Source organism: Strongylocentrotus purpuratus, unplaced genomic scaffold (genome assembly GCF_000002235.5).
Source record: "Strongylocentrotus purpuratus isolate Spur 01 unplaced genomic scaffold, Spur_5.0 spur5_scaffold_1, whole genome shotgun sequence".
NCBI lineage: Eukaryota > Metazoa > Echinodermata > Echinoidea > Camarodonta > Strongylocentrotidae > Strongylocentrotus > Strongylocentrotus purpuratus.
The window spans coordinates 31798388-31812688 of record NW_022145594.1 but is presented as its reverse complement, the minus strand read 5'-3'; the positions used below and the strand labels follow the sequence as shown (position 1 = coordinate 31812688).

Genomic DNA, 14301 nt, shown 5'->3' with positions numbered 1-14301 from the left:
AATCGTCCTGTTTTTAAAGAGTAGCAGAACCTTTAATTTAAACAAAATTGACCAACCAGTATTAACAATGACAAACGTTCATACGGGACCTGCTTAAAGGGTGCTCAAAATTTCAGACTGCAAGCAAGCCACATTGCAAACATGATATGTCAACCTATTTCACGTCGCACTATTGATGCCCTAGTATTTCAAAACACCATTTTGGATACCTGGGACTATTGTTAAGTGATAAACCATAGGACTGACTCGACTTGAGTCATCTTGGAGTGTAACGTCAGAAACATCATCCTGAATCACTTACTCTGCGTCATGACCGAATCAATCTACCGACGACACCCCCCCCCCCCCCCTCCCCCTCCCCGAGGAAACGGGCCAAGATAAAGAACGATGATGTCATCAAAACTATGGTGTTTGCGTCATAGGATCCAGGCACTAGCTGGCTAGCATGACAACCCTGATGAAATGCTTCCCTGAACGCCGTTCGGATCCGTCTGAAATGAAAGTGCCAATCTTACCGCATGAAATGATCTAAGATGGGCAGGCAGATAAAGTCCTGAGGAGTCAGCTTGGCGCAGATTCCATCCAATACTTGAGAGGCCGAATGGCTCTTTTAATGAATAGTTGCTATTTAGGTCATATAATACACTGCAGGATTCTGTTTGCATGGATTTTTTTTACCATTAGATATTTTCATCTAGATCTATATGACATATGATTTTACACCATGAAATTTGAAATTCATTTCAATTTGATTTGAGAATGTTATTAGAGTGCCGGTGGATGGTTAGAGTATGTAGACACAGAGTGACAATTAAAAGCCTCCAATAAATATGACATCTATCAAATCTATTGTTTTTTATTTCTGGAGCTCATTAAAGTCAATTATCATATCTCTCTCTCCCTCTCTCTCTCTCTCTCCCTCCATCTCTCTGTATGTCTCAGCCCATTGTTGTCTGTTACTATCAATCTTTCTGTCTCTTTCTCTCTATCTCTCTCTTCCCCCCCCCCCCTCCCTCTTCTCATATCACAATCTACTAATATCATCTTATATGAACAAATTCCTAAATCATGTTTCACCATCATAAATTGTTTATAATGATGCACGAACTAACGCAAATATCATATACGTTCAACTTTAATTTAAACTGATAAAGCCTTGAGCCTAGCCTAACTTTCTCATTCACTTACTGTGAAATGAGGTGACTGAGAGCAGCTAAAGTACAGGGCCTTTGGAGTGCAGCAGAGCGTGACGCTTTGATAGTCTTACCCATCAGACACTATGTAACCCATCATGACTGGCGAGGGTCTGTGTTCGCAGACTACTTCCCGGTAATCATATTGCGCATTAAGCATGGACTGATATTCATGGAAGGCGCCCGAGTTATTGATTTCCCCCAATCCGGCACTTCCCAACCTGAACAAATCCCCGCAAATGTCAGAGGGCGACATTAAGGACGAGACTCGCACCCTTTCTCTTCCAGCATTTTGTTGGTTGTTCTTTAATTTCTTGGGTTTTTTTCCATCCTGGCCATCGCTTTTCCCTGGGTCCTGGTGATTAACATTTGTAATGGTTTTTTGTAAGTATCAGCATAAAGTGCTTCTCCAACAGCAAGTAATGCCTTTAATGTTCTGAGGAGGATAGCTAATTCAGACTGTTTAAACCATTTGGATGACAGGGGAAACTCATCTCGTCTTAGCGCCAGACAAGCTTACATTTTGACCAGTCTTTATTATCAAAGGGGCTAAGCCGGATTAATAATCTTTTATTGGAAATGTAAACTGAATTACAATGAAAGCATCTCAATCCATGGCTAATATACATGAAAGTCTTCCTTACATATATCTATGCGAATAAGAAAAGAGAAATCTTGGTTATTATTAGTTCCAGTTCTCTATTAAAGCAGATAGAAAGTTGTTACTATGTTTCAAAATGTGACTGTGATATCCACTGTGAATGGCAACCGAAAGTCAAATTTGGCATCATACATGTACCTGTATGCAAATGTAGGCTAAAGGGTTTCTCATCCGCCAACCCGAATACAAGAAAACCCTCTCTGATATTGATTCAAAGGCGAATGAATGTGATACGTTTCTCCAACATACATGTTGCCTTCCTGGTGGTACTAAACACCATGTATCTCGATCAGAGAGGTAGTTATTAAAATGCCCTATTTCTTTTGAATCAATAAACGATACAAGTGGTGGGGAAATTACAGAGCGTCCTGAAACACAAAATTTAATCAACCTCAAGAGGTTCCTTTGGTGAGAGGAGTTTTTATCGCTCCCGTAATCAATCTTCGCTTTCCCGGAAAACGCACAATCCTCGACGCATCATGCAAATTGGCAAGCAGTGAGAGAAGGGGAAGGCCAGCCACGTGACGAGGTGGTGGCGCGACAGCTTCGCGTTTAAAAGAAAAAATGCATGTTTAATCTAGTGCATGACCTTAAAGCAACGTTTGGATCCTAAGAAATGTTTCATAGATGAATTGTATGTTGATGATAAGGTTCTACTGCTCAATAACTTGAGGTGTCTCTTGTTCAAAACAAATGATGTCTCTGCAGAACAAGCAGACTCCACTCCGAGCCAGAAAGGCATTACCTTACATGCTAAAATGTGGACTTAATGTCCATCTGCCTCCATTAGATGGAATGTCATTGACATTATGTCAAATTATTATGAACAATAAGTGTTTTGTAACTCTCAATCACATTTGTTGCTCTTCACAGATTTCCTGTCAGTTTTCCTGTCAGCCAAATTTAATCTAGAAATGTCAGAAATGTCACACAGCTTCCAACATTAAAGGGAGTGTAGCTAGGCAAATACTGGTTAAATGCCATCTACGTCTTCTTTTGGACAACTGCACGTAAAACGAATGGACTTGATTAACAGTAGACAGTGACTTAATCTCTACATGGTCAGCGTTCGTGCAAATTTTTTGAAACTCTTTGAAAATAAAAAAAAGATTTGTGGAACAGCCTGGAAGGTTTCATTTCATTTGATATTCATCAAAATATTGCCCAGGTATGTTAAAACTTCCATCATCATGATCGTCACATCATCGCAAAGCATGTATCATCATCAATGATTCAGTCCATAATACCCCATCGTTTAGACTTGCACCCTGAGGTGTTTTGACAGGGACCCTGATGAATCACCATGTGCTTTGTTTGTTTGGAGAACCAGTGCTAACAGTTGAGTCACCTGGTACACAAGACTAATTAAGGGAGGACTCATAAGATAATTGTTGTCGTAGAAGAACAAAGTAGTCAATGTTTTCCTCGTAATTTCAGCAAGTATTCTCATTAATATAGAGAACCAGTGCTATTAAACAGTTGAGTCACCTGGTAAACAAGACTAATTAAGAGAGGACTCATAAGATACTCGTTATCGTAGAAGAACAAAGAATTGTCAATGTTTTTTTTTGTAATTTAGCAAGTCTTCTCATTAATATACGGACCGTTTTGAACATAGTCGTAAATATTTTCCCCCCTTTGCCCACAGCCTCCTTGAACAACAGACATGTCCTCTTTATGTAATTAGTAATTATATGAAGTGGAGACACTTGTTGTTCTAGAGCCTGCCGCTTTTGTGAAACCTGTCCTCAGGAACAATGCGTTTTACTTACCGTACCAATAAGGGGTGTTTTCTTGGAAATGTTTCTGCTTTGAGACTTGTATTGTCGTAGGTTTATTATTCGAATTTCTGTTGATATCTTTATATGGAACACTGAGTACAAATTCAATTACTTTTGAGAACAAAAGGGTGTAGGTGTACGAAGTATAGTGACTTGACGTGACAACCCCAAAACATCCGATTTCTCTGATGACATACCCTAAAATGTAATGAAATAGAGTCTGGAGCAAGTTTCATCGAAGCAAATGTTGAAAGATTCGAGCCAAATAAAGCCGGAGGCTCCACTCCTGGTGGTGCCCTTCCGCCAATTCCTTTAAGTTTCGGCTCTGCAACCATACTTGCCTCAGAACTCAAAGACGTTGGTTTCCCTTAGACTGCCTACCTGCCGCATCATGGGAGTAAAAAATAACAACAACAACAACTCACCCAAATGTCCAGTTGAGGCCCATCGTACTTCTGGCCCTCGAACACTTCTGGAGCTGCGTAAGGTGGACTGCCACACCACGTTGCCAGGTGCTCGCCGGGTACAAAGAAATTACTGAAACCAAAGTCTGCTATCTTGATGTTCATGTTGCCATCTAGAAGTAGGTTTTCGGCCTGCAAAGGAAGAAAAATCAAGAACATAGACGTTACTCATAATAGACATAGAAATCTTCATTTTCTTTTTGTTTTGATATCTATTATGTGTCTTAATTCCCTATGCAAATGTAAAGAACAGCTCTAAAAAGATATGCTAGCATGTATCAAATGAATAATTATTTCTGTTGAGTGCAGCAAGGGTGTAAACTTGTAATTAAATACTGAATTCAAGCCCTAATTTGACCTTGCTCTAAGCAGTCAACATATTTATATGCAATATGTCAATTAAATATTTCATTCCTCTACTTACAAGGGAGGACAACAACAAAAAGTACAATGTTAGGTAATTATTTGATACAGTCAAACCTGCTTTAGTGACCATCTGTCTACAAAGACCACATTGTTTGTTTCCCTTGAAAATGGTTTCTCATTGAAACATGTACTAAAGCAACCCATCTACAAAGACCACCTTCATGTGTTTCCCTTGGGTGGTTGCTATAGACAGGTTTGACTGTATCATATAACAATCACATTGGATTATGGGCAGCACCAGATTATTTATTGAGGTGGGGTGGGGAGGGGGAGGCACTGGTATCTACAAGACCTGCAAAAGGCTCCTCAAAACACTGCGCCTGCATTGGACGTACACTTATCCACTGACAAAGTACAGACTGACCCTAGCAAAAAATGGAAGCCAGATCGGACCATAGTTACGAGCAGATCACTTCACAGCTAACTAGATTACTGCCTGCTGCCTCCGGAAATGTGGAATTGATTTCTGCAAGGTGGAGAATAGCCTGTCGTCGTTGTCGATGGTATACCTCATCATGGTATGTCACAGTATATCAAAAGCGGATTCCAAGTGGATTGGGTGCCAGTCTTATATTTCATTATTATTATTATCTTTATTATTGTTATGATCATGATCATTATTGTGATGATGATGATGATGTGGTGCCCAATAATTTATTATCATCATTATCTTTATCATACTTTGTATCATCATTATCATCATCATCATCATTGTTACTGTGTTGATGATTTGGTGCCTTACAAGTCTTAGAATTTATTATCATCATTATCTTTATTATACATATTATTATCATCATCATCATCACCATCATCCTCATTATCACCATCATCACCACCATCACCATGATGATCATGATCATGATCATCATCATCATGAAGATGATGCTACCCTAGAAGATAACAATTAGCTTCTATTGGCAATTAGGCCTCTATTTTAGAATATCTTGTTGATACTGTTATATTTCTTCTAAAAATAACCTTGTAGCAGATATACTTCATCTTGATAGTCATTTATGCCTATATGTACACCTACTTTGCATCAATTGGCTTAGATTGGAGCTGAAATCAGGGTGAGGCCCAGATTGATTTACTCACTGCCATGTATAATGCATGTGTGAGATACATGAATGTTTTGATGCATATATTAGGTGCTAAAATGTCTGTACGGCGCACTTAACTGAACAACTTTGAATTTTCGCACGATGGGAGAGCATACTGGGATGGATGAAGAATTAGGGAGGGGTAAGAGATGGTGCCAGAAGGGGGGAGGAGATGGTGCGACAAGGGGTGTGGACAGTATTGGGGAGGGAGGGAGAACATGGATGCTTGGAAGCACATTGGGCACAAATATACGCTTTGCGCACAAACTTAACAATTATGAATGTCCATTCAATGAGTATACAAGGATGGATGAAGGATTGAGGGAGGGGTTAGCGATGATGAGAGGAGTGTGGATGATGTGAGGAGCGGGGGCGGGGTTGGTTGCAGGGGAATGGAGATTGCATGTGTAATTGAAAGGTAATGTACATGGACGTTTTGATGCAAAATGGGTGTCGCATCTACTCTTCGCACTTACTTAACAACTGCCAATTTTCACACTGTAAGAGAGCAAAGCAGGTATGAAAAGCAAGGAAGTGGGGGTGGGGGAGGGGGCTAAAGGGATTATGAGAAGGGGGCGGGGTAAGGGGATGGTACATGTATGAGGACTACATGAATTAAATGGATGTTGGTTGTTTCACTGCCTACTAACTACTACCTACAAAATGGCACAATTTAACACTTTGAGGGTGGCGAGGGGGTATGATGGGCAGAGGAGCTGGGGAGGGGAGGGGAGGGGTAAGAACTGGTGGTGGAGGGGGGGGGTAAGGGCTGGGGTGAGGAGGTGTGAACTATATGGATGTTGGTGATGCACATTAGTGTCAAATGCCTGCTCTGCCCACACACATGACAACTTCTCATGTTCACACTGTGCGAGAGAGAAAGGAGGAAGAAAGGAGGAGAGGGGTATGATGAAAGGGGATGGTTAAGGATGGAAGGGGGAAGGGGGAATTAAGGGGGGAAGGAATGTGCAAGAAGGGGGAGGAAGGTGCATGAGTGAGTGAGGGAGGGAGAGAGCAAAAAGAGGGGGTTGAATATTCCACTCAGAGTGAAAATGAAAAGAGGAGAAGGAAAACTAGTTCACATTAAAAAAAATATGATAAACAAGATAGGTGAATAAAAGGAGAGAGGGAGAGAGGAGGAGAGAAACATTGAAGGAAGAAGAAGACATAGCAGGGAGAAAGCATGACAGAAACCGGTGGAAACAAAAGCTAGAGGTAAAGAAAGATGGAGATGGAACCACTGAACCTCCCCCCAAAAAAAATATTTAAAAAATAAATAAATAAATAAAAAATAGAGAGATGAATAGAGATAGAAATAAATTAAACACACAAGAACCCAAATAATGGAGACTAAAATCCTTCACAGCAAGGACTATTAAGATGGAAGGGACACGGAGAGAGAAGGAGAGAGAGCGTTACATGCCGGCCTGGTAATTAGGCCAGCGCTTTCACGCCACGACAAAAGGCAAGGCCTGGTTGCTAACGTACCTGCCTGGCTGACGTCAATGGCAGGCAACGAGAGGCTATTGGCACGTGTGAAATGATTTCTGCACGTTGCTATTGACAATCTCTATCATCCTCAGTGCATCTCATTCTATCTCTCCGACTACCCCCCCCCCCCCCCCCTCTCTCTCTCTCTCTCTCTCTTTCTCTCTCTCCCCAACTATCTTTAAAGTCTTTTTCTCCTTAACTATGTTTTCGTCACAAGCACAAATGTTCAATATCAATACTACCATCTTTCTCTTCATCTCTCTCTCTTTCTCTCTCTCCCTCTCTCTCTCTCTCTTCCACAGTAGCTTTTTTCATCTCCTAGTAAAGTCTACATGTATTTACCCTTACATTTATCTCTGCAATGATAATCACAACTTGTTGTAGGGATGACATTAAACATCAAAGACACTTGTTCCAGGACACAGTTACTGATAAATGCACGAAAGTTGATATGGTTGCATGCCACTGTAATTAAATGTATGATTCGTCGGAAGGAAGTGAGTATTGTAATCAACACTTACGCCCTAGAATCAATAACTTCCAAATTGCTATCTGAATTTATCACAGGAGGACAATTTAAGAATCGCATCTGCATTTAAACTGATATCTACAGATAAAGGTACAAAATGTTGGATTACGTTAATGTGCATGTCAGTATCCACTATGAGGATAGAGAGAGAGAGAGAGAGAGAGAGAGAGAGAGAGGGGGAGATGGAGAGAGAGAGAGTAATTGTAATCAACACTTTCGCCAAAGAATCAATAACTCCTAACTTGCTATCAGCAATTTGATCAAAGCGAGATTACATGATCAAGGAATCCCATCGTCTCTCTCTCTCTCTCTCCTTGCCTTCTATCTCTCCCTCGGTTGCTATGTGGCCGGGCATTCGGTTGCCATGGTAACTTACCTTGAGGTCACGGTGCACGACGTGTCGTTTGTGGCAGTATTCCACAGCGGCAATGATTTGCATGAATTTCTTCTTGGCTTCTTTCTCGGACATCCGGCCATGTGTGTCTAAGTAATCTGCGTAATGAAGTAGAAGAGAGATATAGACAGCGAGAGACAGATAGAGAAAGAGAGGGAGAAAGAGAAAGAAACGAGAAATGAAAAACAAGAAAGAGTGATATCCAGTAGAGAGATGTACAGAAAAAGAGGAAGGATGGAGAAACAGAGAGAAGAAAAAAGTGAAAGAGAGAGAGATGGAGGGGTCGAGAGAGAATGAGAGAAAGACAAGATGAGAGAGAAGATCAAAGAAGAAAAGAAGAGGGAGAAAAAAGAGGAATTGATTAGTTTCTGTTTTTGTTTTCTAAAGAATAATTGTTTATGATGCCCACTTATTAAAATATGAATACAATAAAAGGCAATTATCAGGATGATAACATATTCATGTAGTTGTGGGGGAAATAAAAGAAAGTTATACAAGACATAGGTACATTTAACAGAAAAATCTTGATGTAACATTATAAATGCACACTGTGCTGAAATAATGTATTAATCTGTTCTACAACGTAAGACAACAAAAAAACATCTGTTTGGATCCAGTAGGGTGTTTTAACACAGATTTAATGACCTTCTGACATTAATGTGTCATATCAATAGATTCAAGATTCAAGATTCAAGATTCAAATTTCATTGTCCATAATAATACAGAAATGTGTTTCCCATTGGTGTTGCCTGGTTGCCAAGGAGTTACTAGTACTAGTAACTCTTTGGTGTTGCATAAAATATAAGCATGATAATGTTTGCTGAGAGACGTACAGAAGGGTGCCGAGTTAATGTTGAAAAAGAATAATTCAACACCACCATTCCAGAACAAGAACACTATAGCACATACATGTACATATTACAGCATCTGTGATTATAATCAATATTAATCATTTGTGCAGGAAATATGCCCTGGAAAGAAAGGCATTATATAACTGAGCTATTGCATAACATGTATATATAGGCCTCTAGACATATCAGCCTATACTGTAGGCCTACGTATATACATATATATACATACTTGTAGGAAGGTAAATTGATTTTTATATCTATAAATAAACATGATTAGATGACACATGTACACTGTGCCACTTTCAGAACTTCGTGAATATTCATAGCTCTCGTGAATATTCATAGCTCTAATGAATATACCTCATCATCTCATGCATAATAAATCTTGTTTACAAGCAAATCACCAGCTGGGTCTGGCTGTATGCCAGCCTGAATTATGCAACCAGCCTTTGTAAGCAGCCAACTAAACTAGGCAATGGAATGTCTCAAAGTTGACCTCAAATGAGGACAAAAGGTCATGAAAGGTCAGCTCCCTGTGAAAGGTGTCAATGGCCAGTGATATTGTAGGAGTAGACAGTAGTGGAACATATAAGCAGAGACAGAGACTTAGGAGGAAGAAAGGAGAGGGAGAGGGAGAGGGGGATCAAGGAGAAGGGATGTGACAGACGAGAGAAAGAGAAAGAGAACGAGAAAGAGAGAGAGAGAGAGAGAGAGGGAAAGAGAGAAGAGAGAGAAAAAGAGAGAGAGAAAGAGAAAGAGAGAAAGATAGAGAGAGGGGGAGAGAGAGAAACAGAAAGAGAAACAGAAAGAGAAAGAAAGAGAGAGAGGGGGAGAGGGGGATGAGAAATAAAAAGAGTTATAAAAAGATTTTATATTAATGTGATGTCCATGTAACACTGGTGAAAATAGAAATATACACTGTAGGAATGGTTTTGGCAGGGCACTATATTCATTGCATAATATTTTGTGCCCCAACCTCATGGAATGACCCAGATATATAGGCACGAGATAGAAAGAGTTAGAAACGGAGAGAGAGAGCGAGAGGGAGAGCGCCGCCGACTTGAAAGGAATCCCAACCACCTTCCAGCGTGCGTCAATTAACATGAACGCTGTAACCAAAGACGCGCCTTCATGCAATATAGGGCAAACATTATAACCCTCATCCATAGATGCACAGCCAGCCCAGTAATTCAGAGCCACGACCCTGGATTCAGAGATGACCCCTTTGCAGGGGGTCTTTCCAAAAGTAATAATGAAGACATCGTCCCTGTGGACTCTAAAATCTAAATTCGAGCGTAATCCTCAAATTTGCCGCCAGTTCCTTCTATGGAAAATTAGCAGAGCTCCGAATGCAATGTGGGGCAAACATACTGTAAAACCCTCCTTCATGTGAAGATGTACAGTCAGCTCTGTGCATGTAGTTCATGTGCGCAACCCTGGACAGGCAACAACTTTGCAAGGGGTATTATAAACATACCGGCAGAAATTAATTGCTGTGAGACCTCTCTTCTTATGCTGCTCCAGTGAATCGCATTAAAGATAAACTTGAGTACTGGTAATGCGATTGCATTGTGAAAGAAAAGGTGTGGAATGGATCAGAAAAGTTGATCATATAGCATGTAAGTAATGGTGTGTAATGCAAGGTTCTAGAGTCATCAAAATCATCATAAATTTGGCAGAGTCTTGGTAAAGTAACAATCACTTACACAGATAGATGTATATGGGACAACACACATGGTGTCGGGGCTAGTACTGCCCTGATTTCCTTATCTTCCTATGCTCATTACTCAGCCAGTATACATTTTCTTCCAAAATTGTTTGGCACATGACATTTATTTGTAATCTTGAACATTCAGTGTAAGTTTTGTTAGATTCTGTGAGAATTCATTTTCTTTTTTTTTACCAGAACTCAAAGTTTATCTTTAATTGATTGTTGCTAGGTAGGACGAACATTATCGCTTGTCCTACCTAACCAAACGGAATGTATGCAATCATCATTCTGACTATTGAAATACAGGTGAATTATATAATTTCTAACGAGGCCCTCAACAAAGATTGTGCATTAAATTTGATTACAAATATGAATATGGCCTATTAATTAACACTTGTGGCAGGAGTCATGTATCAGGGTCTGATTTTATAGACTATCCAGCATCCCCGTTGAGAGAAGGCAAGCATTGCTACTGTGCCATTGAAGTTCAAGAACACAGAGCTGCATTGCTGCGATGATAAAACACTGTTTGTACTGCACTACCTGGTACGCAGGCATGAGAATTATATTTCATAATCACTGGGTCAACAAATGAGATCATATCATGGTTCAAGGCTCCAGCTATGATGATGCAATGGTTCAGCGTAACTTACAATACAATATAATGGATCAGCGAAACTTACAATGCGATGTACATGTACCAGGCAATTGTAGGCCCTACATCAAAACAGTTTAACTTTACCTTTATACACCGATGATACCAAGCAAAGGAACATGTATGATAGGACAATATCATACTAGTTGAACAAAAGTTGATCTTGGTGACTGAATAGTTTGTCAGAGGTTTTCCTGACATAACAACTAATGTATGCAAAGTGACTTTAATCTACATGCATAGAGATGCCATTTTGCGATTGCATGACCAGAGTCTAGAGCTCTGTCTTGTTGGCTCTCTGACAACCTGAAAGCTTGCAATGCTTGCCCGCCATAGCAACAAGACATATATGCAGACTGGATCCTAACTGCTGCAGTTCATTCACGAATAACAAACTAATGGAATAACTCGTCAGTTCAACCTTTCAACTAGGTTCCCCCAGAAAGAAATATCCATAAATTTGGATATGTTATCATAAAACTGTCTACCAGTATTGGGGAGGTTGTGGCACTAAAAAAAAAAGCCCACCTGGGGTTCTAGGATCAAGAAGGTTAAGAACTGTTATAAGATCAACTGAACTACAGATGGTGAACCCCTTGTTCCTGATCCTGCCCAAGTCACCGGCTGAACCCAACCAAGTGAATTGGGTCAGCGGGATAAACCAAGCATGTCACCGCAGCGCGTCATCTGATGAGCTCGCCATGCCCCTGGTCTAACGACCTTTACCCTGTTCGCATTTGATACAAAATCTGGAACGTTTTTTTACCGATGTCTAGCCATTCAGGTAGTAGTCCAGAATCTACATGTAGCCTATTTAATTTTGATCTCCACCACACCAATGCAATATGCAACCTCGATCCTGGCCACTACTTACTTGCTGCCAGCCGAAGATGGCGTGATCATTAAATTAGGACGCCCGGCGAAGCTTTGACCGGGCTGGTGAGCATACTTAGTTACGAGTTTGTTGATTTAAAGCCATCTTTGGCAGCATGAATCAAGTATAGGGAATATATAGAACAGGCCAGATTCTAGACTATTTAAATAGGGGAAGAGTATACATGGATCTACATCTTTAACAAACAACCAAGTAAACCTAACCTAAAATCCAACTGCAGCAATAAACCTAACCCTACATGTATCTTTGATGAAATAAGCCCAGAGCAATCTGCGGATTCTGCGCCCAAGCAATTTTAGCAGGAGCATATATATGTCGGAGCACAATCTTCGCCCCATTATCCTTCTGGTAGATGGAGCAATTAATCCACCAGTAAGAACAGGGCATGATGTGTGTCAGGGCCGGATGTCGCCCGCCAAATTCCCGGCATTCCTGACATGACTCTTCCTCTGACATCCCAGTACAACTCGGATGTACGCGGACACGAGAGCGGGTCACAACACACACACACAAACACGCACACGCACGCCCTCGCTCTGTTTTGTTATGAATGCGTTGACCGCCTTCCGTGTTAACCTTTGGGGTGCATCCGCGGAACTCGCCACATCCTACCGTCTACCAACGCGGCAGAGATCCTGTCTGCGTTGCTTCGGTGTTGGGAGGGAAAGGGTTAAAGTATTCAGGTATGCACTGACGTCAGAGAGAGTAAGTCAAACATGTTACATCTATAGCCATGGGATGAGGATGATATGTCTTTACCGACAAAACATTTATTGTACTAAATATACCTCGGTTGGGACGATGATGAGGAGCGGGAGGGGTAAACAATATTGGTTCTGACCCCCTTCCTCCAAATTCTTTTGATGATGAATCATGATGCAACGTCCAAGGGTTAGGAATCGTGTTAGGGGAGTGGGAACGGTTTGACAGAATGAATTAGAGGGCAAATTGATGATTTCTGTAGGAGTCTAATGCAAGTCCAGCAGAGGCTTAGAATAGTTTAGCACTGTTCTTGTACTGATAATGGGTGATGGATGAGTCCTATAATGGCGATGATTGTGATGATGGATATGGTCGTGGTGATGTAATAGTGATTGTGTGGCTGTGACAGTGCTGATGATCATGAGGGTATTGATGATGGTATTGATGATGGTATTGATGATAGTATTGATGATGGTATTGATGATGGTATTGATGATGGTATTGATGATGGTATTGATGACGGTATTGATGATGGTATTGATGATGGTATTGATGACGGTATTGATGATGGTATTGATGATGGTATTGATGATGGTATTGATGATGGTATTGATGAGGGTATTGATGATGGTATTGATGATGGTATTGATGATGTTTATGATGGTGGTGATAGTGATTAAGATGATTATAATCGTCATAAGGATGATGATTAAGAGAATGATGATGACGATTAAGAGGATGATGATGATGACGATTAAGAGGACGATGAGGATGAGGATGATGATTATGAGAATTCGATGATATTGATTACTATATTAATGGATGATGATAACAATGATGCTTAAAAAAATGACAATCATGATGATGATGATAACCATGCTGCCAATGAAGGTGTAATGACTATGAGAAAGATAAAGCTAATGATAAAAGCAACCATGCCCCAAACACATGATTGTATTTTCAAAGCAAAGACCAAAATTCATATTTATATAGAATGCATGTCCACAAGCCCTCACGATCCTTGACCCAATTATGGAGAAAGCAAACAAATCTAAAACTTTATAACAACATAGACAGCTGCACAAAAAAAGTTGTAAACTTTAGATAACATATATAAACAGACTGAAATATAAATTGAAAAGGAAAATGATGAAAGAGAAATGGGACCATGCAGATGCCAGCACAAACAAACTTCTTCAAGCTGTACGTGGGGGACGATCTTTACAACCTAGGACATATTCACACAAAAACAACTTCCTTACGATAAAAGAATGAGGTCAAATATGTTTTATCAAGACTCGGTATGAATCGAACCTTTTCAACAGCACCGAACCCTGGACCGGTGTCTATTCACAACCAACGATTGTTTGCCAACACAAATAGATTGCATCGCGTGCGGACGGACATACTAAAAGCATCAATCGCTTCGAGAGGAACATGTGATCACA

The 14301-nt window shown here is 40.4% G+C and overlaps 1 protein-coding gene across 1 annotated transcript in view; it reads right to left on the bottom strand.

Annotated features, from left to right (window-relative positions):
• LOC578417 (serine/threonine-protein kinase SIK2) overlaps positions 1-14301 on the bottom strand; it is a 48861-nt gene that overhangs the window by 16267 nt on the left and 18293 nt on the right. The window contains exons 4-5 of the mRNA XM_003724784.3: positions 8022-8137; positions 4061-4231 (exon numbers count right to left, since the gene is read on the bottom strand). Of these exons, the coding sequence (XP_003724832.1) occupies positions 4061-4231; positions 8022-8137 (287 nt within the window). The remainder of the gene's footprint in view (positions 1-4060; positions 4232-8021; positions 8138-14301) is intronic.